Source organism: Manihot esculenta, chromosome 6 (assembly GCF_001659605.2).
Source record: "Manihot esculenta cultivar AM560-2 chromosome 6, M.esculenta_v8, whole genome shotgun sequence".
Taxonomy (NCBI): Eukaryota; Viridiplantae; Streptophyta; class Magnoliopsida; order Malpighiales; family Euphorbiaceae; genus Manihot; species Manihot esculenta.
Window position 1 is genome coordinate 23,854,164 of NC_035166.2, and position 26,567 is coordinate 23,880,730.

The 26,567-nt window shown below is 32.7% G+C and overlaps 5 protein-coding genes across 8 annotated transcripts; 4 read left to right on the forward strand and 1 right to left on the reverse strand.

The window, feature by feature from the left end:
* Nucleotides 1-1,739: 1,739 nt before the first annotated feature.
* LOC110617926 (transcription factor MYB98) lies at nucleotides 1,740-3,608 on the forward strand. The gene is made up of 3 exons (XM_021760924.1): nucleotides 1,740-2,335; nucleotides 2,437-2,563; nucleotides 3,021-3,608. Exons 1-3 carry the CDS (start codon nucleotides 1,740-1,742, stop codon nucleotides 3,606-3,608), a joined length of 1,311 nt encoding a protein of 436 aa, XP_021616616.1.
* Nucleotides 3,609-7,366: 3,758 nt separating this feature from the next.
* LOC110617928 (phosphoenolpyruvate/phosphate translocator 1, chloroplastic) lies at nucleotides 7,367-11,146 on the reverse strand. Its single transcript, XM_043957697.1, has 9 exons — nucleotides 10,577-11,146; nucleotides 9,699-9,821; nucleotides 9,457-9,609; nucleotides 9,099-9,184; nucleotides 8,942-9,026; nucleotides 8,663-8,782; nucleotides 8,485-8,553; nucleotides 7,884-8,013; nucleotides 7,367-7,797 (listed from the first exon to the last, which is right to left on the reverse strand). Exons 1-9 carry the CDS (start codon nucleotides 10,964-10,966, stop codon nucleotides 7,721-7,723), a joined length of 1,233 nt encoding a protein of 410 aa, XP_043813632.1. The 5' UTR covers nucleotides 10,967-11,146; the 3' UTR covers nucleotides 7,367-7,720.
* A 2,170-nt stretch (nucleotides 11,147-13,316) lies between these two features.
* On the forward strand, nucleotides 13,317-16,430 carry LOC110616715. The gene is made up of 6 exons (XM_021759187.2): nucleotides 13,317-13,851; nucleotides 13,935-14,048; nucleotides 14,432-14,512; nucleotides 15,027-15,199; nucleotides 15,362-15,458; nucleotides 15,947-16,430. The coding sequence occupies exons 1-6, from the start codon at nucleotides 13,558-13,560 to the stop codon at nucleotides 16,055-16,057; spliced, it is 870 nt and encodes a 289-aa protein (XP_021614879.1). The 5' UTR covers nucleotides 13,317-13,557; the 3' UTR covers nucleotides 16,058-16,430.
* A 2,944-nt stretch (nucleotides 16,431-19,374) lies between these two features.
* Nucleotides 19,375-22,526, forward strand: LOC110617479. Of its 4 annotated transcripts, none has more exons than XM_021760280.2 (9): nucleotides 19,375-19,566; nucleotides 20,276-20,720; nucleotides 20,910-20,943; nucleotides 21,068-21,295; nucleotides 21,384-21,473; nucleotides 21,577-21,642; nucleotides 21,735-21,826; nucleotides 21,913-21,960; nucleotides 22,063-22,526. In XM_021760280.2, the coding sequence occupies exons 2-9, from the start codon at nucleotides 20,353-20,355 to the stop codon at nucleotides 22,178-22,180; spliced, it is 1,044 nt and encodes a 347-aa protein (XP_021615972.1). In that variant the 5' UTR covers nucleotides 19,375-19,566; nucleotides 20,276-20,352; the 3' UTR covers nucleotides 22,181-22,526. The 4 variants fall into 4 exon arrangements, with proteins under 4 accessions (XP_021615972.1, XP_021615973.1, XP_043813618.1 ...); XM_021760281.2 differs by having other exon boundaries at nucleotides 19,376-19,566; nucleotides 20,369-20,720; XM_043957683.1 differs by lacking the exon at nucleotides 19,375-19,566 and having other exon boundaries at nucleotides 19,573-20,720.
* Nucleotides 22,527-24,308: 1,782 nt separating this feature from the next.
* LOC110617480 lies at nucleotides 24,309-26,291 on the forward strand. Its single transcript, XM_021760282.2, has 3 exons — nucleotides 24,309-25,455; nucleotides 25,566-25,616; nucleotides 26,065-26,291. The coding sequence occupies exons 1-3, from the start codon at nucleotides 24,633-24,635 to the stop codon at nucleotides 26,109-26,111; spliced, it is 921 nt and encodes a 306-aa protein (XP_021615974.1). The 5' UTR covers nucleotides 24,309-24,632; the 3' UTR covers nucleotides 26,112-26,291.
* The last annotated feature ends 276 nt before the right edge of the window (nucleotides 26,292-26,567 follow it).

Consider the following 26,567-nt stretch of genomic DNA (forward strand, 5'->3'; position numbering starts at 1 on the left):
ATCTAATATAAATATATTATTATATTGTACTAATAATAATAATTAAAAAGATATTAAAAGGCTGGCAAATTTTTTGCGCCAGCCTTGTACCTGTCGACTATCTGATAGGTGGCAAGTTACAATCTCTCTCTCTCAACACTTTTCCTATAAAAAGCATAATCGAGAAGGGAATATCTCCAAATCTATAAAGCAAAGCATCAAACATAAAGGGAAAAAAAAAAAAAAAGAAGCCAAATAAGTAGAATTGCTATCAACAAATCTATAGTAAAAACTATCTATATCTCCACTTGGCAGAGGAGTGGTAAAATCCAGAGTCAAGCAGAAAGAAAATCTCCGACTGAAGCAATAAACCAACAAGAAAAGAATAAAAGAATTTGACATTCAATAATTAAGCTCTCTTCAACAATTAACTTTTAAAAAATGTTTAATGCTTTGACTATACCTAGTCAAAGTACTCATATTTAGAGACCAGAAAATAGATTATAAAAAATTACTTCTTTTAATTTTTGATTAATTATAAGAACTCTGAGATGAAATAAAACATTTATTAGGGTTTTAGCCTTTGAAAAATCAAATGGGATTTGTGCATTAAAGTACATCTGATAGTAAATTGAATGTTCAGCGTTACCTTGACCTCCATTACAACAATTTTATTAACATAATTAATGAATATTAATTAAACATGCTTTAATATAATTTTGTTCTTTCATCTCCCAACTTTGTTTATAAATGAATTTACCCATAATTAATTTCAGTTACAGAAGTTGTAATTCTCATTTACTAATAGAAGCTGAGTAAATTAGTTGGTTCTCAAGCAGTACACTACCTCAAAAACCAAGTACACTACACTTCTTTCCAACAGACAGGTGACCTGCACTTCCTTTTATACAAAATTTCATATGGAGTCATCCCTATGCTAGCATGATAGGTGTTATTGTAGGCAAACTCCACTAAAGGTAGATGTTGCCTCCAAGAATCGCCAATATCTTACACACACATTCTGAGCATATCTTCAATAGTCTGGATGGTTCTCTCTGACTGTCCGTACTCCAAAACGTACTCCAAACATGCTCTTACAATTTTTTTTTTGATTAAAAATAGAAGAAGATAGAGATTTGATATTGAATTTAAATCTTTAATTGAGCTTATTATTGAGACATGGGTAAGGGTGCGCGTGAACCATACGTCGCTTAAGTATAAATTAAGTAAACATGTGTGAAGGCGCACGTGAATAGTAAAGTACGTGTGTGAGAGTACATGATCTTAAATACAAATTAAGTAATATTTAATGTGAATTCTTATATTGAAAATAAATATGTTTCACCAACTTAACAAATTTAAACTGAACCAGTACTTTTATGACGCGTAAGCAGTCGTTAATTGGTGAGATTAGAATATATTTTTTGTATTTATCAGTTGACTACCATATTAGGACATGTTTATTTTTATTTAATTTATGTAAATTAAATTAAAAAAACCATCAAAATAGAGGAAATAATTAAGAATTACATCCAAAGATTTTAACTAGAGAAGCTAGATAGTCACTAGTGTTAAGGAATGTGGGACAATATCGACCATTGGATCACAAATAATCAAAGATCATGAGCATCATAAATCCTTCCCAACCTCACCTATTAAGGCACACAAAGGAGAGAGCAGCTACCTCCTAATACTCACAGCTACTAGGCTAAGCTTCAAATCTTTTTTTGCTTTCTCTTGTGCAGCTTCACCACAAGCTCATGGAGAATCCTCTCACCCACTCAATGTTTATGTCTGATTATTTCTCAGATAAACCATCTATGAAATATGGTTCCCCCTTTGAAGCACCTCCATCATCACCATCAAAGGGCTTTTCTCAAGATCTTCACCATTTTGATCAGTTTCATGCAAATGGGTTGTCTTTAAATCCCATTTTTGGAGCCCAAAATGCTTCCAATTTCGATTTTTTTGATGCTCTCCCCTATGGGTCTTCAACAAACATTGATTTCTCTGATTATGAGTGCAAGCCATTTGCAGATAACAATGGTGGGCATGGTCAGGTCATGGACAATTTCCAAAATGGAGGATTCTTGAACCTCCCTCATAATCAGAGTAATTCCATAGGTACCATGATGGGATCCAATCAGGGGCAGGGCAACATGTCCTTAGGCTTCCAAGAAATGAAGCCTATAAATTTTGTGGTACCAGATGAAGTTTCATGCATCAATGCTAATCAAGAATACCACAAAAAAGTTGGTGTTGATAAGAATAGGGCATCGTCTTCTATGGGAAGAACGTGGAGAGGCCGCAAGAAGAACAATGTAGTGAAGGGGCAATGGACAATTGAAGAAGACAGGTATATATATAACGATCTTATTCCACCATATCTATGCATGTCGATATAGTTTTTTCCTGTTTGGATTTGTTTCTACTGAATGCATGTTTTTATAAGTACAGGCTCTTGACTCAGCTGGTTGAACAGTATGGAGTGAGAAAATGGTCTCATATTGCTCAGATGCTGCCTGGAAGGATTGGAAAGCAGTGTAGAGAGAGATGGCACAACCATCTAAGGCCTGATATCAAGGTAATTAGAAATTTTTTAATTATTATTGCACTATGATCAAACCCTACTTTTTTAGCTATTTTAGGCCTGTTCTGATGTTCAAATCCCTAATTCGATCAAAGATAGTTTTCCTTTATTTATTTAGCTAGAATCACACATGGGTGTTCTTCAGAATCATGGCATATGCAGGTTTGGTACTTGCTAATTACAGGCATTATATGGGTTTATTATAAATATTGTATAAAGAGTTTGTTTCTTGTTTGAAGTTATTCCCCAATCAATCATATTATCTGCAGCTTTAGACAGAAAAGCAAGTAGAAACAAAATCTGTTAGGCTGAAGAATAGTGGGCTTATGACCAACAAGAATCACGCATGCATGACATATGAAAATGACTTGGCACATCGAGATTGGCCTATAGAGTAATGATGCCAGTTCATATATTTTCTTGATAGATATATATTTTTTTTCTTTTACAGAAGGATATGTGGAGTGAAGATGAGGACAAGATCCTCATACATGCTCATGCAGAAATAGGAAACAAATGGGCAGAAATTGCAAAGAGATTGCCAGGAAGAACTGAGAACTCAATCAAGAACCACTGGAATGCAACCAAAAGAAGGCAGTACTCTAAGAGAAGATGTCGCTCAAAGTACCCAAAAGGATCTCTTCTTCAAGAATATATCAAGAGCTTGAACTTAGGCTCGGTTCCTGCAGCAGCTGGTAGATTTCTGGGAAAGAGCAGTGATGCAAGAGCAGTCAACAATATTTCTATGAAAGCACCAAACCTGCAGCCACAGGTCTCAGAGATTTCCCAAAACAACAATAGGTTGTTTCCAAATTATTATGATTTCAATGAGGTCCCAGCATTTGATTTTGATGAGAGAATGATTCAAGAGGGCTGCAGCTTTGGTTCTTTTCTTGATGAGATGGCTAATGGCGATCGTGGTTTTGATGAGAAAAGCTTTGAGATGAATGTAGCAATGGAGGAAGTGAGTCCTTTCATGGATTTTGGAGAGAAGAAAGAGCTGGATTTGGTGGAGATGATCTCCCAAGCCAGAATGTGAGGCTCTAAGTAGAAGACATGCACCCATTATATACAATTTGGTTACATATACTGTAGTTTTAATTATTCTTAACCTAATATGTTGTTGAAATCAAATATATAAAGGAATGTATACAGAGAGAGAGAGAGAAGAGGGAGATGGCCAGATTGTTATTAGGGGAAAAAAAAGGCTAAGTAGGTTGCAAACATGGTGATATCATATGTGAAATTTTTAATAAATATCTTTTAATTTATTTTTCAGGCTTATATATTTTCCATTAAATATACTATTAGTTGTTTTGACTGCACATAGAGAGAATTATTTCTTATATTATTTTAATAATATGATTCAATATTTTTTTAATAATATTCTTAAATTTTGTTAACGATAAAATTCTTAGTAATTTATATTTTTATTTTACGGGTTAATTTACAAATTTTAATAATAATTAATATATTTTTAGAAATACCAATAAAAGAAGAAATAATAAAATAGAAAAATGTCATGGGTCATTTTTAAAATGTCATTATTAAAATTCTTAAATTCTAAATATAAGAAAATTTTTCACAATACGCATTTAATTTTATAAATAATCTTTCAGTCAATAAATAAAAATAAAATATTTAAATTCATTACGTATATTGTAGACATTAATAGATTTTAGAATAATCCACTCTTTTTCTAATTATGTAGCTGAAATTTTATTGAAAATGGGTTATTTTAAAATTATACATGTATACAGTATGATGAGCATAGTTTTACAAAGATCAAATTATTAACTTAAGAATTTTAAATTTTTTAATAAATATAATAAAATTATTTTTAAATAACATTTTTTATACAGAATAATATTGTAATACTTCAATTTAAAAATTATAAATAAAAAAATATTAATTTATAGTACTCACATATTTAGTGTGATGATGATAAGTGTATCTGAATATATTTAAAACGTTTTAAGTTTTTTATTCTAAATTTTTTATAATTCTAATAAATAAAAAAATTAAAAAAAATAATTTGAAAAATAATTTTCAAATAAAAATAATAATAAAAAAGCCCGAAAATGCCATATATAGTAACTTTTAAGCATGCTTATCATGTTAGGTAGTAAATTATAGTTAATACATTTTAAAAACTCATATTCTCAAATTATATTATAAAATTTTGCTAATAACAAGTTTCTTAAATTATTAAAATTTATTTTAAGTGTCCATTCAAAAAAATATATTTTAAATGTTAATTTGTAATTCTTTAATATAATTTTTAATAATAGATATAAAAATATATCATTTTATTTTAAAATTTGGATGCATTTAATAGTTGAGAGATTTAGATGGAAAGTAGATAAATTATTTTTTTTTGTAAAAAATAAATTTAAAATAAAAATAGTTATGCCATGTGGCGAGTTTTTTCTCGTTCTCATTAATTTATATGAAATAATTTTATAAAGTAAATTTAAAAGATTAAATTTAATATGCATATATAAATATAGATTTATATACCAAATTTGGTATCCGTTACTATTTATAATTTTTTTATGAATATTAACGTATTTTTATAATTACTACGCTAATAAATGTCACTAATTCAAACTTACAATCAATTACAAAATTTTAAAATCTTATAAAAATTTGTAAATATTAATTTAAAATATTAATATATTTATATTTGACAATAACTTATGGTGTGAGCACTTATTTGTCTTAATTAAAAATTGAATAAATTAAATTAAATTAATTCAGTTTCGGTTATTAAACTAAAAAAAAATCAGTTTTCAATAGGATTGTACTATTAAGATTAAAAAAACCAAAACAACTGAATTGATTTCAACCTTATACTACACCCTCTCTATTGATGATTTGGAATAGGGATCTAAAATGACAGAAGCAACTTAAAAATTATTGATTTTAAATTTAACCAATTTTATCTGTTCAATTTGATTTATTGTATTTGTTATTTAAGTTTAATTTGGTATAAAAATGAGAATTTTAGTTTTCAATTTAAAATCAAATCAACTCATGGTACACCTCTAAAGTAATTTTTAAAATTAATGTTTTTTTTGGAAAAATAAAAATATTTTTATTAACACAAATTAGGTAAAGGGCAATTTTACCATATTTTTGTATATATAAACGCATTTCGAAATACTGGAAAATGATTTTGAATTAAATTTAAACATTAAATTTAAAATATCATAATAAATATGATGCACTTTTAATTACACAGTATAATTTGTTATCAAATTTTTATTACATTAAAATAAATTTTATTAAATAAAAAATAAACGATAAGGACTAATTCCACATCAGTCAGGAAAGAAGGCACAAGGCAGGTATCCTCTCCGGCTCTCCCCATACTTCGGCTTACAAGGTGGCTTTGGAGAGGCAAAAAGTGGGCCGCTATTTTTTTCAAATTTAAATTCTAAGGTAATTTAAATCAAATACATATTATTCTTTAAAATAGAATTTCTTTTAATTTATTAAACTAATTTTAAATTAAATTAAAATTACATTTAAATATAACAAGCTACAACCTAGTGGACTTTATTCACTTATATTATAAATTCGATACAAATCGAGTTTAAATTTAATATATTTATAATATATTAAGTTTAAATTTAAATATTTAAATATTTAAACATAAATCCAGTTCCAATTTAAAAAAATATAATGAATTTAAATTTGAATATTTTAAAAAATTCAACTCGAATTAATTTGTTTACATCTCTATTTATAACATTTTTTTAAGAACATGTTATTTTATTTTTTTCAAAATATTTTTAATTTAATTCATTCTATGGTTATATATGTATATTTGTCTTCGTTACACATATATATAATTAGAAAAACCGAAGTCAAGAAAGGATAATCTTTATTGCATGCTCGGTGCCTGTGTCTACCAAGCTTAATTCTGGTACTGCCTCCTACTACGGTAGCAAAAACTTGAAATATGAAGATACAAACAACTATAAATAACTAATGAAAACTAAAATTCGAAATTCCTAAGCTACAACCTAGAACTGACATATTATACAACAGACAGGTACAGAAGCAAGACTACTGTTGAAACATGCACAATTGCAGTTGCAGGAAACCAGAGTTTCTGTCTTCATTCCGTTCCCTCACCGTGAGTGCACTCTGAGCACAAGTTGGTGATGACAAAGTTCGGCAGCAAAGGGCCAAAAGGAGAGAGGAGGAAGCCCACCACCAGTTCGTGTGCAAAATTCCCGTCCACATAAAGCACAACCATCGACTCTTCTTGTTTCTTACCAAAGACAGCACTCAATTGAAAATCCTACTTTGTTGGACTGATAATCCCAAACTGGGAAATGCTGCTCTTATTTAAAACATTTACATGATATAAAAGACCATTCAGAACAATCTAGAACATCAAATCCTGATACTGGTGGCCATGAACTGCATATGACACTATGAAAATGGACTCCAGGCTCCAAGATATACTGAAATTTCTCCTTCAGTCGATTAAGATATGATGAAGGGTTTGGCATTTCCTTTAACGACTCTTGCTCAACATCGAAATAAAATGAAATTCGTAAGGGGCCAATGACATCATTACGGGAAATGCTAGCAAAAGAGAGAAGGATATCTTTGTCTGTATCGACATTGATCCACAACGAAGTCCAAGAATCAACCTGATAAATGACAAATTGGATATATAGAAATGGCGTTCTGGTGTGGCAATTTCAAAGGACAAGCCAAACAAAGACCGATATCATCTATGGGCAATACGATACTGTCTTTAAGGGGAACTAGCTGTAATTCAGGGGAGCCACGGAAGCCATTTTCCATTATCAGAACTGCAAAATTCCCAATCGCTCCACAAATTATTCTCTCGACATTGCATTCTGCATAACCCAAACAACGCCCGCTTGTGTGTCCACTCTCAGAGTTACAGCATCACAAGTGCACATAAAAAAAGAAAAAAAAATTCATACAAACAAAATTCCTGGGCAGCATATTTCCACCCTGTAAATTTTTGGGCGGGGGGGGGGGGGGGAGTCCATAAAACCAAAGAGTGCGAGTAAAAAAAAAAAAAAGGTTTCTTGGCTGATCTACAAAAAAGTTCCTTTGCCATCATCTATGAACCATTTGAAGCAAAATATCCGCACAACTTCAAGCAGTTTTTGGCTTTGGCTTAATGCGCTTCACTCTTGAATACAGAAAAACCCCAGCAAGGGCAATCCCGGTGCCTGAGTCAAATCCACAGGAATAAGTTTCGAGAATAAGGAAGGTGAAAATGTAGTAAAAGTAGGGAAAGTATTTAAAGTAAGTTTACCAATAGAGTTTATAGGAGAGACAGGCGTCTGGAAGAATAGGACAGAGCTCACAATGACCACTACACGCTTCACACAATTGCCCACAGAGTGGGTAACTGGAGATACTCTCTGCAATATCATGTAGGAAACCTGCAAAATATAGAACAAATATCAAGTCTAGGTCGAAGTAGCCCACGGTTCTGTTGCCTCCACTATTTGATGTTGTGTCTACCTTGTTCATAACTACGAAGCCATATTCCAAGTTCATTTCAATATTGTTAAAATTCATTATTACTTGTATAAGTCTACAAATTAAGTAGAGCCTTGAATTGGTCACCATCAAGTTAAACAGAGATCAATACACTGTTGAAATTATAAAATTTGAACTTTCATCCAACAAAGCAAATAATGTCACTTTAACCAGGAATAAAATTTATAGGGAGAAAAGTTCCGTCCAATAAAATAAATATTTAAACTTCAAAATAATTACTTTCAAATGGTTCAAACACAAGAACTGAAAGGTAGAATAACATAATTAAAGACACAAAAATAATCGTTCCCATGCAAAATATGATGTGTTTGGAAAAGAAATAGAAAAGCCAAAAGCACAGTAAGTTATACCTGCTGGTAGGCATGGAAGCAAAGTGCAGCCAAAAGAGACCTAATGTACACCTCTTTAATATTCAACCCCTATCATAACAATAATAGATATACAAATAAGCCAGCAACTTATTTTGAAAACATATTTCTTGAGCAAACCAAATTTTGGTGAACTTTCAGCTCTGTAGAGATAACTCACAGCAGATTGGAGGTACGCAGGAGTAAAATTGACACCTTCCATGAAGAGAGATACTGGGGCTAACAAGATAAAGGACATAATTGTGATTATTGAGAAGAGAGTAATGTTATCAATGGATTCCTGACAAACAACAAATCATTCACCAATCAGAACAAAATAATCCAAATTTCAGTATCAGTGCATGAAAAGACAAACAGGCAAATGCAACTGGGTGTATTCCATCACGAAACAAAACCAAACAAGTCCTAATAAACTAATGACTGAAAAAGTAGGAATTACCTCTTTCTTAACCATGACCTTTTTGCTTAGGACATTACGAGATTGGTTTGTCAAATTGGAAGCCATTGCACTCCAAAACCCAGCCCTTTTACAGAAACATAGCAATAAGTTGACCGTGGTCATAGCATGAGAACACACAATCATATATAACTCTTACCAATTGAAAGAGGCCTCAGTTGCTGAAGCAAGTGCTACACCACCAACAATTGGCATAAGGGAACCAACCACCCAGATGGTAGGCAACTGTACAACCAGAACGAAAAGAAACAGAGTTAAGAGCCTTCACGAGAGTTAATCGCAATTTGACAACATTAGAGCTACAACTTGTTCAACTAGTTCCCTTAAATGGGTGATGCCCATGTCATCAACTGGTTCTGAAACCATTTCCACAATAACAATAAAAATGGTTACTCATATCAGCATCTTTGCAAACTTAATCAAATCAACTCCATCCAGCACCATCACAAAAATGCAAATGGATGTGAATAAGACCAATGCATAAAAACTAATATTACCTCACCGAGAAACATTGCAGAGAGAACAACTGAGAAGAAAGGTTCCATAGCTTTGATTGTGTGAGTGAATGAAACAGCCACTTTTCCAAGACTCATATTGGTGAAGAGGTTGCCTAGCGTGTGAACCATTGCCAGTGGCACGATTGCAGCAAGCTGTCAAAAAGAATTGTCACAAAAAGTTCTAGTCAATGACAAGAACGAGTATCCACAGCAGCACAGCAGTTCTGGGATTTATCCAATACCTGAGCTCCACTGATTTTTGGCCTTTTGTGGAGATTGAAAGTCCACATAAGAATAACTAGCACTGTGCCAACAGCAAACTGAACTGCAGTAACAGTTACTGGATATGGATAGACCTTCAAAACCTGTGACAACAGGAATCGGAAATTATGGTCGATTTCCTTCATGGCTTCATTTGACCACATAAAATTCAATTACTGCGTGTAATACTCCCCATTAGCTTAAGATCTTTACTATTTGAAGGAAACTATTCTACATAATTTTCTACTCAAACAAGCACTGTAATAATGATAAAAGCAAAACTAATTTTAACAGATAAAGAACTTTTTGGCTTAACAGGCTGAGTGGTAAATCATTCCTCAAAAAATGAACAGAGGAACATAAATCTGCACCATTGCAAAGCGATCTAACATTTAAAATAAATATATAAACTAGCATTCACATCTCAAAGCAAAGTGAAAAAAAAAAAATTACGCTCAGAACTTAAAAGCATCAGTATGTCCACATATCAAACAACAAGAAACAAACCTGTTTGTTGCAAATATTGAAATATATATTGAAAATACTCCCCATTAGCTTAAGATCTTTACTATTTGAAGGAAACTATTCTACATAATTTTCTACTCAAACAAGCACTGTAATATTGATAAAAGCAAAACTAATTTTAACAGACAAAGAACTTTTTGGCTTAACAGGCTGAGTGGTAAATCATTCCTCAAAAAATGAACAGAGGAACATAAATCTGCACCATTGCAAAGCGATCTAACATGTAAAATAAATATATAAACTGGCATTCACATCTCAAAGCAAAGTGAAAAAAAAAAACGCTCAGAACTTAAAAGCATCAGTATGTCCACATATCAAACAACAAGAAACAAACCTGTTTGTTGTAAATATTGAAATATATATTGAAAAGATACCAAAGGCCAAACAACAATCCAAGTTCCAAAGTCTTGGCCAAGCTATTAGACTTCTCGGCTTCACCAGCACTCTCCGGCACAGCCGTCGCCCTAACCTCGAACCGGTCGATTTTAGTCTCGGAAACGAGAGGAGGCAGAGGATTCCAAGGTCTGAGCAGAGAGGGAGACGAAGAAAAAGACCAGGATAGCCGCGGGAAAACAACATTGCTGGAAGCCTCTAGATACTGTCGTGTAGAGGAGGCGCGAATAGAACCGCATCTAGCAGTAAAGCAATTATTAACCAGAGATCTTCGAGGCTTAAGAAGAGGAAGCGCCGGAGAAGAAGAGACGGTGAAGGCTGCGCTCTGCATTTTCGTGATCCGAGAAAAGGAGCGTTCCTTTTTTTCTCTCTCTCTTATGGAGAGGGGATCGGAAAGAGAAATAAGAGGGATTAATAAAGAGCGAAAAAAGAAAAAGCGTTGGAGAGTCCGCTGAGAACGGACTCTCGAGGGTTTGGTGAAACAGTGAATGAGTTTTGCATATTGGCAGAAGGCCGTTGGGACTTAATTTTATTTTGTCGAAAAAAAACCAAAGGTTGGTGAGAGTTTGATTTTCTCGCGGAAACCACGTTTACTTGAAAATTAAGAAAAAGTTTTGGTGAGGCGGAGAAACATTAGTCAATACTATAGTGAAGTCTGATGGAGGTCACAAAATGTACTTTGACCCTTTGGTAAAGGGAAAGGAGACTCTACGAGAGAAATTATATTACATCTAAATTAAATAAATTAGAATATGCATTTATAAAAGGATTTTATAATATGCATATATTAACCAATACAAAATTTTACTTGAATTAGATGAACATGACTATAGAATCGATAAAATAAAAATGTAAAGGCTATTTTTTAAAAATAAAAATATTAAATAATTAAATTTATTACGATAGAAATTTTATAAGTACTAGTTTTCTTTTTCATAATATATATATATATATATATACGGCGAAACCAAAGTTTTAATTTAAGGATCTAAATTTTTTTATACTTTTTTCATCTCAATCTATTCTTTTGTCGATCTAAATTATAGTTTTTTTTTTTTAAATATAAATTATCTATTATTTTATTAATACATTCATATTTAATATACATTGAAAAAAATAAAATTGATTGGTTTTCAAGAATATTTTAATAATATGAATCATTCAATTTTAATGTAGTAAAAATGGAGAAAAATATTAAATAATATTTGTTATTTTTTACCATGTTAATTATATATTTTTAATTAATGTAAAAATTAAAAATACAAAAAATTAATAAAAAATAAGTTAATATCTAATATTTCTAACATTTTTCCCATTAATGAAATTAAAAAATATATATATTCTCGATCAACTTAATCTAAGTGTTAAATTAGTACAGGTTTTTGAAATTTCGTTGGCGGTAGCCTCTGTGTCGTTAGCCGATTGATGGTGGCTACGTTCTGATACTATGGGCCATGGACCTATTTTTTTTGTGTTGGTTGAACTTTAGAACTTGGCCTTTTATTTTATTTTTTTGAGCCTCAATTGTATTTCTTAGGCCTAGAACCTATTCCTTTACTGGGCAATCTTCAATAAATAATAATAATAACTTCAAAACATGAAAAGTGACAACGTTTTCATTATTTTTTTATACTCCAAAATTTTAAGTATCAAATAATAAAATCAAATGCTCTTAATTTTTTATAATTAGAGTCTGCTAACAAAAATAAATTTTGAAATTTTATGGTAAATTAATTATAATATAATTTTCAATTTTGCTTTAAAAATAAAATAGTCTTTAAAATATTTTTTTATTTCAATTATATTTTTTTATCAATATCATTACTTTGCTCTCATTTTCACTTTTGTATGTATTATATATTAATAAAAAATTAAAATATTAACAAAATAAAATTTTATGGACTAAGTATATATTATAATAGATAGAGTTTCCTAAATAGTAATAATATACATAATTTACAATACTGGTGTAAACATTTAATAAAATAGTTTTATATATAATTTTCTTATAATATTTTTATTGTATACAATAAATATGATATATTACTTTTTAAATTTAGATATTATTTTATTAATAAAAATAATATATGTTAATGTTAATTTTTTCAAATTTTAAATTCATACCCTTGCTGTAATGGTACAAATTTGAGATTATTTTAATTTATTATTCAAAATTTAAAATTTTTAATATAAATTTGAATTAAGGTAAAATTTTGAACTTCTTAATCCTTGAGGTCTAAATTTAAGAATCATAAAATTTAAGGCATGAAAGCAGTGAGAACGTTGGGTGGAATCGTCTGCACTCCAGCTCCATAATAAATAATTATTATCAAGAAAAAAAATTGAAAATAAAATAATAAATAATGGTTTAAGAAATAAAATATATAATTAGATTTTAATAGGTGTATAATTAATTAAAGAATATGTTAATTTAAGTTATATTTAATATAATTAATTAAAATTTTATTATCATATAATTCTAAAAACACAAATATTAAATAGACTAAAATAATAAGCAATATGTGATTGTAAATGCCGAGCGACACGTGTAACCTTTTACTCCCATAAAATTGGAAAATAGTATCGGGTACAGGTACTACAATTCTTCATAAAAAATGGCCAGCCAACTAGATTTTTTCCTCCACCACTTTTATCCATTTCATATTTTTTTCTCCTTCCCTAATATCATTCTATAAATATATTCCTTTTTAATCAATATTCCAATTTTATCCTCCCAATTCAACTGCCTCAGCCCTCTCCCTTGTGGTTATTTCTGTCACTTCGCACCCCGTAAATATAGACACCAGCTAAAAATTGTCTAAATTCGCTCGCATTCGCTGATAATCATTTTTCTATTTCTTCAAATTCACATCCCGATTTTTTTTCTACACAAATTTTTTCTCCGCAAATCCGACGGAAAAAATGCATTCACTGTCTAGTCTTAAAGTTTTCACGAATTTCACCGCCGGCACCAGGTCCTTCTTGCCGGTTCGCAGCTCCGCTTTCGAGAGGAGACACTGGCTCAATTGTGAGGATTCCGCTAGGAATTTTAGGATTGTAGCGTGTTCAGTTGACAGAAATGGGAATGGCGGTGGAGGTTCCAGCTCCAGTTCCGGGTCGGGTATGGGTTCGGATAAGAGTGCGAATTCGTTTTTGTCTCGGACTCAAACTTATGCTCTGTTGAAGCAGCAAATGGAAGTCGCTGCTCAATCTGAGGTTAGCCTCCTTTTTTTTTCCCCTACATCATTTTTTTAAAAATAATTTTGTGTTGTTTTTATGACGTTGTTATGGAATTTAAGGACTACGAAGAAGCTGCCAGAATTCGTGATTCATTGAAGTCCTTCGAGGAGGGTGAGCCAGTTCTGAGACTTCGCAGGTTACTCAAGGAGGCTATAACTGAAGAGCGCTTTGAGGTACCGATTCTGCGATTCATACACGTTTCTGGATTTCTGTTACTGGGAAAAAAAACTACAAGTTCTGAATTTCTTTTAACCCATTTTCAATGTGTTGAAACAAAAACTAGATTAACTGAAGGGTGGGTATGGAAGTTATAAAGTTGCAGGAAAGGCTGGTCATTCCATGCAGTTATCTTGAATTACAATAATGTACGAGAGCATGCATACTTCTATTTCTTGAATGAGGTGGCTTCACGCATCATCATCCATATGTAGCTCTAACTTTTTGATATAGGGACTGATCAGCAAAACCGTGTTATAAAATGTGACTGTATTATTCTTAAGTTGTTCCTTTTTCTCCTTCCTGATGATCTTTTTTCCATTTGGTAATTCTTGGCCAGGATGCTGCTAGGCATCGAGACGAGCTAAAGGAAATTGCACCACATTCCCTCCTGAAATGCTCAAGCAACGCAACAACCTTGGTATGTCCCCAATTTGAAAAGTAACTTTACCACTGCTAGTCTTATTAGCTAATTTTATGCGGTCCATTGTTATTTATACCTTCCTTTCTAGGTCCATTACCATTTTTCAGAAAGAGGTCTCATCATTCTGTTGTATTAGAATTGATGTGTATAGTTAAGTGTGGCCCGCTTGCAGCTCTGATTTAGAATAATTTGCTGACGTTTCTAGCATTCTTAAAGGACCATTTTTGGGAATATGATTCCTTCCCCAGGTATTATTTTTGAAAATTAGATGTTGAAGTCTGGGAAACATTTTTGAAATCCGGCAAATAAATGGGAGGGTGCATAATAGATCTCTGATTCTTTTGAGTCCGTTCTGGATTTGGACCATTTGTTAAATGTTCAGCCTTTTGGGCTAAGCATGAACAGATTCAGCAAGAGTCTGTAATGTTACTTATGAGGATAGGGACAAAAGTAGAACGGAATTTTAGGTTGACTGATTTTAAAATCTTAAAAAAAATCTCATGCATTTCAGGGGATCAAAGTTCAGGTTAGGAGTGTGTACATTGAGGGACGAAGTCAGCCTTCAAAGGGGCAGTATTTCTTTGCATACAGAATAAGGATCACCAACAACTCAGATCGTCCCGTTCAGCTTCTCAGAAGACATTGGATTATCACTGATGCCAATGGAAATGCTGAAAATGTTTGGTTAGTTATTTGCTTTGCTTGGTCCATTGTTATTCTGAAAAAATGAATTTTTTTGGCAATCATCAAGATACTTTACTTTCTATGTGTCTTTTTATTGTTAGCAGACATGGGCTTAAAACTGCAATTCCAATATTAATTATGTGCATCATTTGCCACACACAGGGGGGTTGGAGTTATAGGTGAACAGCCAGTTATACTTCCTAGCACAGGGTTTGAGTATTCATCTGCTTGCCCATTATCTACTGCCAATGGGAGAATGGTGAGCTACAGTTTTCCTTTCTTTTGCTTTGAAGTGTTGCCAACAATTGAAGAGCATGATATGAATGAATTTTCCTCAAGCCCAGAATTGATTTAACATACTTTCTGAAAATATGGATAGACTTGGATTCCAGACATTTGTTAGATGTTATATTCTTCTTATTTTTATTTTTTAAGTTATAGTATTATGAAGTATATGCTTAGAGATACATGTTTACTAATAATGTTGGCATTGTTAGCACTATTTGCTAAATCTTCTGTTAGTGCTTATTTTTAATGTTTGACGGATTAAAATGCATGCTAATTAAAAGAATTGTAGCTTGGAGAGAAGGGATCTTTGTTGAAAACTATTAATATGTAATTGCTTTCCTTTTAATTTTCATTCTTCATTTTTATCCTTGTATTTATAGGTAACAATCTCCAAATGTCTGAGAATTGACTTTTATTCATGGGCATCTCGTAGATTTATTTAACATAATACAATTGCAGGAAGGTGACTTTGAGATGAAACACATTGATAGAGTAGGGTCACCAACTTTCAACGTGGCTATTGCACCATTTTCTCTGTCAATACTAGGAGATGAAAGTGAACCTTTCTGAAATGTGAGTTTCCACTTTGAAGAGGCAGAGGAACTGCAGTCTGTTCCACGCAATGTGCCATTCATCGGATTGAGTGTTCAGAAAACTGTAAAATAGATTTATTTTTTTTTTATAAACAGTTATACATATGTAAAGGCCATCCCCGTTAATGGGGAATATAAGTTAATATTTCCATAAGTTGTTTGTCTAGAAGGTTATAAACTTTCATAGTTATATGTGGTTCTCTTGTTGGAGCAGTCAGTTAGTACTTGGCAGAGATGATCAGAAGTAAATCAAGAAGGATTTGTTTGCAATTTGTCACTGTACTACGTTCCATACATGTAAAGACCAAATTACTAGTATTATAACAATTACAAGGTTCTTTTTGTGAGTACATAAGCTCATGAGCTTTGAATGGTAAGATTATCTTAGAAGTTGTTAACATCATTATCTTTGACGCATCTTTCTTTAGTTTTCAAGACGTCTCTGTGTGGATATGTTTTCAGGTGTGTGGAAGGGCAGCGACTCTTATCCTGCCTTCTTCATAAATGATAATGTACAATAAATCAACAAGGAGACTTATAAAAGAAAAAGGGGAAAAAAGAGCTTGTTAGAGAAATTATTCCTTACTTTATTAAAATTTTAATCTATAAAAAGGGCATGAATATGTACACAAACTAATAAAAAGAATTGCCTACAACTCAATCATACTTATTCAATTATTTTCAAATAAGAGCTCAAAATCTAAAAACTTATTGCAATCAGTCATTATGCCATATAAAGCTGTGCTCTAAAATATATATGATGATGATTTGATCGTGGATTTAAAAGGTGTAAACCGGTTATCATTTAATTATTTTCCAGAACCAAACGGCAAGAATGATTAATTATTAAATTAAATCCCACAATTTCCATGCAAGGGAGAGAACAAAAACAAAGACGTTTCCTTTCCTAGAGGCTTTGCATAGCTACCAACACAAGAATCCTTCTGTTGCTTGTGCGTATTTCAATGCTGAATTCATGTAAATCAGGCACTGTAACCTATTCACCACGCAATTTATGAACTCTATTTAAACATATCTTGCTACTCACTCTCAGTCTCACATGTCATCAACCTCAAATTTGTGTCGCCCTCAATAAACATGAAAGGTAACTCTCTCTCTCTCTCATTTTCTGTGTTTGATGGCTTTTAATTCGTTTTAAGACTTGCATCTGAGGTTGTCCCTTCATATCTTGATGCATATATATATATACATACATAAAGAGAGAGGGAGAGAGCATGAGATAATCATTGGTACACTACACTATATAATTTAAGCTAGCCATTAGATTGCCAAAATATGAATTTTATAACACTCATGTTTGAATTTAATTATAGTTTTCCTTCTTCTCTTTTTAAGATCAATATAAATGTGGGGCAGATTCGCCAATAAAAAATTTTAACAGTTTATTAGCATGCTAAACATTGTTTCTAATTGCAGAATATTTGGCCTGCAAGTAGCTGGTTCTCCATTATTTAAGAACCAATCCTTGATTTTTGTTAAAGATAATTAATAAATTATATCCTTTAAAAAGCGATGCCATTATTCCCATGTTCTTGCTGAGAATCTCCATGATTTGGGAACCATTCTCTTGTCGTTTTGTTAAATTTTTGTCCAATCAATCTGCTATTATTGCAGCTCTGGAATCCCAGCCCATTGCACACGCACAAGAGTAATGTGCCCAATTGGCTCTATTAAACTATAAATGGCTTGCCATTCCTTGACCCAAAAGTGAAGGGACAATGGCTTTTCTTTAGGCAGTTTTTTAAGTAATTTATAAAAATTTAATCTCAAAAAATAAAAAGAAAAAAGATTTTTTTAACTTGTATTTCCATAATAAACTCATTGTAAATCTAAATTATATTTTAGGAATTTATTTATAAGTTATTTAAAATTTTATTATGATAATGTCTTGAGTTTTGTGATTGCTTGATAACCACGTTCTTGCATTTGTCATTTTCCGCTCTTTGGTTCAGACAATTGTCCTCGTCAAAACATTCTTTCAAGGATGTGACCTTCTTGTCCCTACCTTCTTTTTTTAACTTGTCTCCTTTCAATGCTTAAAAAAGAAAAAAAAAGAGAGAGAATATATTACTAATAATTAAGCAATTAATCATACGAATTTTGATTTATCAATATCATCAGTATCAGTGTCTTCAAATTTATGAAACTTCGAATTTAAACTAGGTAAATTAAATCTATTAATTCTATATATCCTATTTTAAAATTCTTTTAGAAAAATGAAAAAAAAAATAGTCATTCTTAAAATTTCATATTTTAATTTATTAGTTTTCCTAATTGGTTTTTGTCTCCCTCTCCTGCCGACTCATTTCTTTTCTTTTGTTTGCTTTTCCCATTTTTTTATGTCTTCTCTCCCTCAATGGTATATTTTTGGTGTTGGCAGTTAAAAAAAAAAAAAGAAAAGAAAAAGAGAGTAATAATTAAAAAGAAAACCATGAACGTCGGTGAAAAAGCTGGGAGGTCATACGCGTCACAGCTGGGTGAATCAATCCAAACCACCGTACGGCCTCTATAATCCTGTGCTTCACGTTGTATTCCGTTTCGATGCGATTTCGCTTATATTCTCAAGAAAGATTCCTCACTGGGCCCGCATGCCTTTTGCTCCTTTCAAATGTATAACCTCCAATCTCTCAATGACACGTATCACCAAAATATAACCAACACGGTAGAAAGAAAAACAAGCTTGTCGTGGAAGGAGAACAAGAAGCTGTGACCATATTTTGGGTGACAAGCTACTAGTCAAATGAGTCATAAAATGGGACCCACAATTGCGACCCATCACCGATCTCATGCTTTAACTGAATCAGAGCTAAAAGCTAACGCTATGATTTCTAAATCACCCTTTACACATGATTAACTGACTAATCTTGACAGCATTCAACTCACCACTGTATCTCTCTCTCTCTCTCTCTCTCTCTCCTAAAATGGCGAGGCTTTAGGTTTTTAATTGATTAATCATGAGACCCATGGATGGCTCAGATCATTAGTCAATGTCTCACATATGGAGCTACAGTGCAGAGAATAATTTCTTAGAAACCAGAGAGCAACACACCAAAACTATTGTTTCTTTAACTGCCAAAGATGAGAAGGTGAATGATAAAATGTCGAAAAGACTGAAAAGAGTCTGGTAAGAAAAGGTGACAAAAGCTTGCATGTCCCCGGAGAATTTTGTATTTAAATATTTGCATGCATATAGGGAGATTGGGCCCGGAGTGTGAGACAGAGAGAGAGAGAGAGAGAGAGAGTCTGTGGTCCATTTTCAAGATTTTATTGAGATTGCAATTGAAAAAGAAAGAAGCTTGGGCTCAAAGCAGACCACCCTTTTATCTTCTCTGCCTATAGGCTATATATATTTTCTCTGCTTTCTTTTCTTTTTCCCTCTTTGTTTTGTTTTTCCTTCCAAAGCAAAGGAGCAAAGCATCTCCTTGTAGGCTCTTGCACACCGTCACATTGCCTTTGCTTTCTCTCGTAAGTATCCACCTTTCCTTTCCTTAGAATTTAGCAGCTTCTTTGCTTCTCTGTTTTTAATATTATAGATTTGAATTTTATCTTCCACTGCAAGAACCCACCTAAAGTTTGGAATCTTTAATTAGTTTTGGCCATTAATGAGCTCAAATCAACCTTGGATTTTAATATTCTGAGTTTCCCTTTGGCCCAAATCTTCTCCGCTTGTTGTGATGTTCACGTTCTATATGAACACCCTCTATTACTAAGGGAACTTCCTCTCTTAAATTTTTCCTGAATGTGGTTTAATGGTTGCACAAGCAAGTTCTGCTGGATCTCCATGTTCTGAAAAATGTCTCAACACAAGGACATCTCTGTATATTTCATGGTCCATTGGAGCGTTTGAGTTTCACTTCTCTCCCAATATTCTTTTTATCATTTTTTTTCAAAGCTGTTCTCCAAGTCTTTAGGTTCCTTAAGTTTCACTTGCTTTTGTGGAAGTTTTAATGTTAACATCTCTGTGATGTCCTACTGTTTTCCTGTCTTCCCATTTTTGCTTCTCCTTAATCATGCGCAACTTTTCATTCTTTTCACTTCTGGAAATCATTGAAAAAATATATATATATTCATGATTTATCATAAGTTCTTTTAAGAAAGTTCATTTCTTGCTTCTATTCTAGCCATTCTTTTGTGGGTAATCTATCTTCATTTCTTCTTTCCCTCTGATAATCAGAAAATAATCCTGTCTAGTATACCAGAGCGTCAAATATATAGTAACTGCAGAATCAGAGAAGTACAAGTGACAAATTAATGAGTTTTATAACAGGATCCTCCCAGAATACTTGGCATCCAGCCATGACTGCTAATACAGCTACAGCCAGGTACTGGCTAAATTGGAGGTTCTTCCTTTGCACCATTTGGGTCTTAATCTCAATATCTATTGCATCAATTCTTATATGGAAAAATGAAAACTTTCACAAAGCCAAACGGGAAAATGGAGAAAACAAGCAAGAAACAGGAGCAGATTTGCAGGATGAAGAAACCTGGAGGCCATGCCTAAAAGGAATCCATCCAGCCTGGCTGCTAGTTTTCAGAGTTTTTGCTTTCTTTGTGCTTTTGGTTCTGCTGATTGTTGTTGTTTTAGTGGATGGAGGCAGCATATTTTACTACTATACTCAGTAAGTTACCTTTCTCTTGATGTTTCCTCCTAGCTTGCTTAAATCTAATTTAATCATGAAATTAAAGAGACGAGAAAGATGTGAACTTTCATTTTCAAACAGTATTTTTTTCCTGTCACTTTAGATGTTCATGTTAATTGATCATTTTGGACCCTTGGTTGATGAAAGATGTTTCTTGGTACTGTACAGGTGGACATTTACTCTGGTCACCATTTATTTTGGGGTAAGTTCAAATTCAATGCCTTAAAAAAATATTCTAAAAATGTTTCTGAGCACAAAATTGTTTGGTGATCTCAATTTCCTTTTACCTGTTATTTTCTTAATAATTTATTTAATCAATTTTGCAGCTTGGATCGTTTCTGTCCATGCGCGGATGTTACCTATATCACAAAAGAGCTGGTGGAGATAAAGTTGATAATGTAGAGGTAGATTCAGAGCAAGGAAACTGTGCAACTCCTGCACCTGGAGAAAGCTCCAATGCTTCCATAGAAAAGAGAAGCCCAAACTCTAGTGAACAAGTTGACGAGTGTCAACCTGCAGGGAAATGGGCTTTTTTCTTTCAAATAGTTTTCCAGGTTAATCAGTAGATGGATTTGGACAAAATTTTTTGTTCATTTGAATACATATGTTATTTGTTATTGACATTTTCTTGCATGGGAACAGATGAATGCAGGAGCTGTTATGCTCACAGATTGCGTGTTTTGGTTTGTAATCGTTCCATTCCTCGCAATCAAGGATTACCATCTAACTGCTGTAAGTATACATTTACACATCTCATTTTAAGACCAAATCAAAATGTAATTTTTGCCTCTTTTCTTTGTTTCCTAAACAATGTGTCTGTTCTTTCTCATGACAGTTGGTTGTAAGTATGCATTCCATGAATGCTATTTTCTTACTAGGTGATACTGCATTAAATTGCATGGTGAGTTGATTTTGCACAAGACTCCTGATTTGCAGCTCTTTTCAGGAGCTTCTTTCTAATTTCTTTTTCTTTTCTTTTCTTTTTCTTCTCAGCGATTTCCTTGGTTTCGGATTGCTTATTTCTACATATGGACAATAACATATCTTCTGTTCCAGTGGATTGTCCATGCTTGTGTCAGACTTTGGTAAAATCATTTTTTCTTCTAACCTGAAAAAAGAAAAGCTTTGCTCATGCTTCAGTAGCATTAACTTTCTGTTATCTCATAATCAGGTGGCCATATCCATTCCTTGACTTGTCATCTCCTTATGCTCCTCTATGGTACAAACTCTTAATCACCATCTCCTTGCAAATTTGAATGAGCATTTATTAAAAATAAAAAGTGATCACTGACCATTTCCTTGTCTGAAATGGAATTTGAAGGTACTTCTCTGTGGGAGTTATGCATGTACCATGCTATGGGATTTTTGCTTTTATCATAAAGCTGAAACACACACTATTCTCGAGATGGTTCCCTGATTCTTATCAATGTCCAAGGTAGCTGAAGTTCAAGAACCTAGCCAGCTAAACCAGTTTTAAATACCTTGAAGAAAATGTGAATTATCAGCATATATATATATATAGTTAAGTAGCAGAAATAGAATAGAGGAGAACAAAAGACCAGAGGTAACTTGTGAGATTAATGACATCCTTTGTCATCAGAAAAAGTTGTAGGAAAATCATTTGAATCAGCAAGTTTTGGAATATACAGCAAATGGTCTAACAAGAAGGCAACAATTATATATGGCCATTGTTAGAGTAGCATGATTGTAACTATTTATAGATACTGAAAAGAATTCGAAATTCTAATTTACTTATATTCGACTCTTTTTCTAGTTTTAAACTTTTCCAATGGCGTTTGTGATGTTTTTATTGATTTCAGTGAAATCCTCTACCTTATTTTAGAGAAAAGAATGTCAAAACACTTATGATTAGTTAACGTTAAAAGATCATCTTACAGTAAAAGAATTGGCCTGGTTTATGTAGTTGAACTAGTTTGAACCTATTTATCTTGAATTCAAACAACTATCCATTGGAAAAATAATGTTTTGAGCTACCTGTCTTTGTTGATCCCCATATTCTTATCCACTTGACTTTCATGAGAATCTCAATGCAAAGCAATTTGTCGGTAGGGGCAATATGAGAGGGGGTAAATAATAGGACAAGACAAGAGCCACAGTTTTCCATCTTGAGAATATAAAAGGTTTTTCAAATGCGTAAAATATATTTGAAAGAACAGGGGCCACAAACCAATGTTTTTTTTTTTTCTTTTATTTAATCTTTCAAAAGATTGAATTACCTGTGGAATTGGGTCAAGCTCGCCAACTAAATAAACCCAACTCGTAATAGTCAAGTCCATATTACAGATGCTCAAGACAATAAAGAAGAGGCTTGTGGCCCAAAGAAAGAACCCAACAATATAAGGGCCAAGCTCAAAAAAGAAAACTCCAGAGCTAAGGACAGAGTCTCTATGCCTGGTCGTCACTCACCAAAAGAGATTCCTTACGACTGAGAACTGTCGTTCCTTGAATCAACCACCATTACAAACCACATTAACACGCAACAAGAAAATTAATCATTTATATAATTCCATATTATATCTATTTATTTTTTAAAAATTTCTCAATTGAAAAGAAGCTCTTAAAAAGTTGAGAAGTTAGAGAGACGGAAATGACAAACTGAGAAATGCTCAAAGGAAGCTTGAGAAGTAGTTACCTCCTTTGTTGAATGTCAAGAAAAATTTTCTCAGCGCAAATAGTCAACCTCTGCAATCTGATTATATCTTTTGATTGCACAGTAAAATTATTCCTATTATTTCACTCGGCCACCATTGCATCTCTGGAATTATTACTTTCCATGTTTAATTGAAGCAAGGTGATCCCCAGTAATGCTGAAGGCTTTTTCTTTTTTATTATTTTTCATGAATGGAAGACTCAGGAACTCACAAAATGAAACCTGTAAACCTTGTTGCAGTATAGAGAATACCCACCTGAACACCGTATTGCTGGCATAAACCTTTTCTTGGTTGCATTTGCATCTCTTATCAAGCGATACTGTTTATGTTTGTTTAGCGGCACAATCGAATAGAATGAAATAGAATTTTATAAAATTCAGACTCATTTCTTACAAAATTTTGAAAATTTGAATTCGAACTCTATATTTAATTTGACCTCGACTCAAAAATTAAATATTTTATAAAAAACTCATTTAAATTAACAATGAGTCTAATTGTAATACTATAACGTGTAAGGTAACTATTTTAATATTTTTATTAAAATTTTGAATGTGAATTTAAAATAATTTTTTTTCTCCTTAATTCTAGGCTTTAAGCAAATTATATCAGCTTTTTCCTTTTTCAATAAAGCTAGTATTACTGTCTGACATAATAAGTTGTATAATTTGGATAGAAATGAATTAGTATTTGACATTTTCATTTGAATTGCATATATATAATTTTGGAATCATTTATATTAAATTATAGCATGAAAAGAAAAATAAGACATAATGATGAAAACCTCATCATGCATCAGGTTTAAATTTGGGTAGAGCTCAGAATTGGGCTTTACCATGTATTTGAAAGAACAGATTTTCTTTCATTTGTGAAGCATCCTATTTGAATGTCCACAATGACAAGCAAGAAATATGACTTGATTTTAAAGCAACCCCAAGCAAAATCATTTCCTGCCTCTCTAATCACTCTGCACTTACCAAAAAGCAAATCAAAGCTGCCTATGTAAAAGAAACTTCAAAAAGATAAGGAAATCCCTTAAACAAATACACAGATTCCTCAGCATTGCCATGTGCATAAAGTTTCCAAATTTTCAAGCCTACCTCAACATTTACACATTTCCTCAACCATCCAAGTAAAGTATCTGCAATTTGCTCTCTGCTATATTCTTCCCCAACAGTATTCTTCTCTCTCATTTCTTCATCTCTCCATCTCAGTCGTAGCCATGGCTTCTCTCTTCTTGATCACTCTCACTTATTTTTCAACATTGATGCTCCATCTAGCTTCTGCTAATGTCGTCCATGTAAACCCCTGCCGATCTTACTGTGGAAACATCACCATAGACTACCCTTTTTCACTCCAATATGGCTGTGGCCACCCTGGTTTTCGTGACCTTTTGTTTTGCATGAACGACGTGCTGATGTTTCATATTTCCTCAGGATCATACCGTGTACTAGAAATAGACTACGCTTATAAATCACTTACTCTACATGAGCCTCACTTGTCAACTTGTGACACTATCATCCTCGGCTGCAAGGGAAACGGCTTCTCTGTTGAGCCGTGGCGGTCACCCTACTTCAACCCAACAGCAGATAATGTGTTCATGCTCATAGGTTGCTCAGCTCAATCACCGCTTTTCCAAGGTTTCCCTGAGAAGCACTTGCCTTGTCGGAACGTTTCAGGCATGGGCTGTGAGGAGTACTTTGGGTGCCCGGCCTGGAGTGTAGTGGGTCACAGGCAGGTGGGGTCGAAGTTAGGGTCGGGCCAGCCACCGGAGTGTTGCGCAGTGGCGTTTGAGGCCATTAAGGCAATAAATCTGAGCAAGCTCGAGTGTGAAGGATATAGCAGTGCTTATAGCCTTGCACCATTGAGAATTGCTGGGCCTAGCGAGTGGTCCTATGGGATTCGTGTGAGATATTCTGTGCAAGGGAATGAAGAATTCTGCAGAGCATGCGAGGCAACTGGTGGCGCTTGTGGGTATGGCAGTGATGGAGTCAGGCAGCTGTGCATGTGTGAGAATTTCAATTCAACATCAAATTGTGATTCAGGTAAGATTACAAGTCCATTTTTCTTTTTCTTTTTTTTAATGAATTTTTATTTTTTCTTAAAAATTAAATAATAGAACTACTGATAAAGGGATGAATATTGTGATATGCAGTGAGTTCAGCAACAAGCAGCAGAACATGGTACAGAGGGAGCACACTAGCAGGTACTTTTTGTTTATATTTTTAATCAATCTCTCTGCAAATCTATATATTGAAGTTGGTGGTACTTACCGATGCTCATGATTTGGACTGAGGATTTAGGATGGAATTTAGAAGGCAAAAATGTCAAATTTATCAATAACTATACAATAAGAGTTAAAGATATTTTGTTTTAATATTTAATGATAATTTATAAATAAATTAAAATAAAAAATAAAATTTAATATTTCTTGCTTTTTCCGTAAAATTAGGGGCAAATTTTACCCTTTAATGATGAGAATAAAATCTTATTTGAAGTGTGTGTAATGTTTTGTTTTTTAATAAAGTAACAATATTTGAAGTTATTAAGTTAGTTGTGAAAAAAATAAACAAATTTACAATATTTTATAGTTTTTTTTAAAAAGAAATTCGTTACTTATTAGTTTACTTCTTTCTTTTTAAATCAATTTTCAGGATATTTGCTGGGTATGTTAGCGTGGGTAGCTTCCAATCCTAGTTAAAGCAAAGAGCCAACTCTACAGTGTCATTTGAGCCCAGCAATCTTCAGCCAGGAAGGCAAAGAGTTTTTTTTTTTTTTTTTAGAAAAAGACAAATGGTATTAAGTGGATAAATCATATGTGAATTTTGTGATTGATTATTCAAAATTTTTTTATATTTATTATCTATCAGTATTCCTCCCACCTATTGATTAAAATCCTTTTATATGTTTTTATCATTCATGGTTTCAGCTAATTTATTTAATGAAATTATTTCATATCACTTGAGAAATTGGAAGAAAAAAAAAAAAAAAAAAGAAGCTGGCCCCGTTTCACCTGCCGTGCAACCTTCTCTGCGACGTATAGCAAGCAGCAAATACTTTCCAAGGACGAAAGCCCAAAAAAAAAAAAAATCTTACGCCTTATTTAATTAGGTTAAATTTGATTTTCATTTTTTTTTAATTTTTCAGAAAATTATGA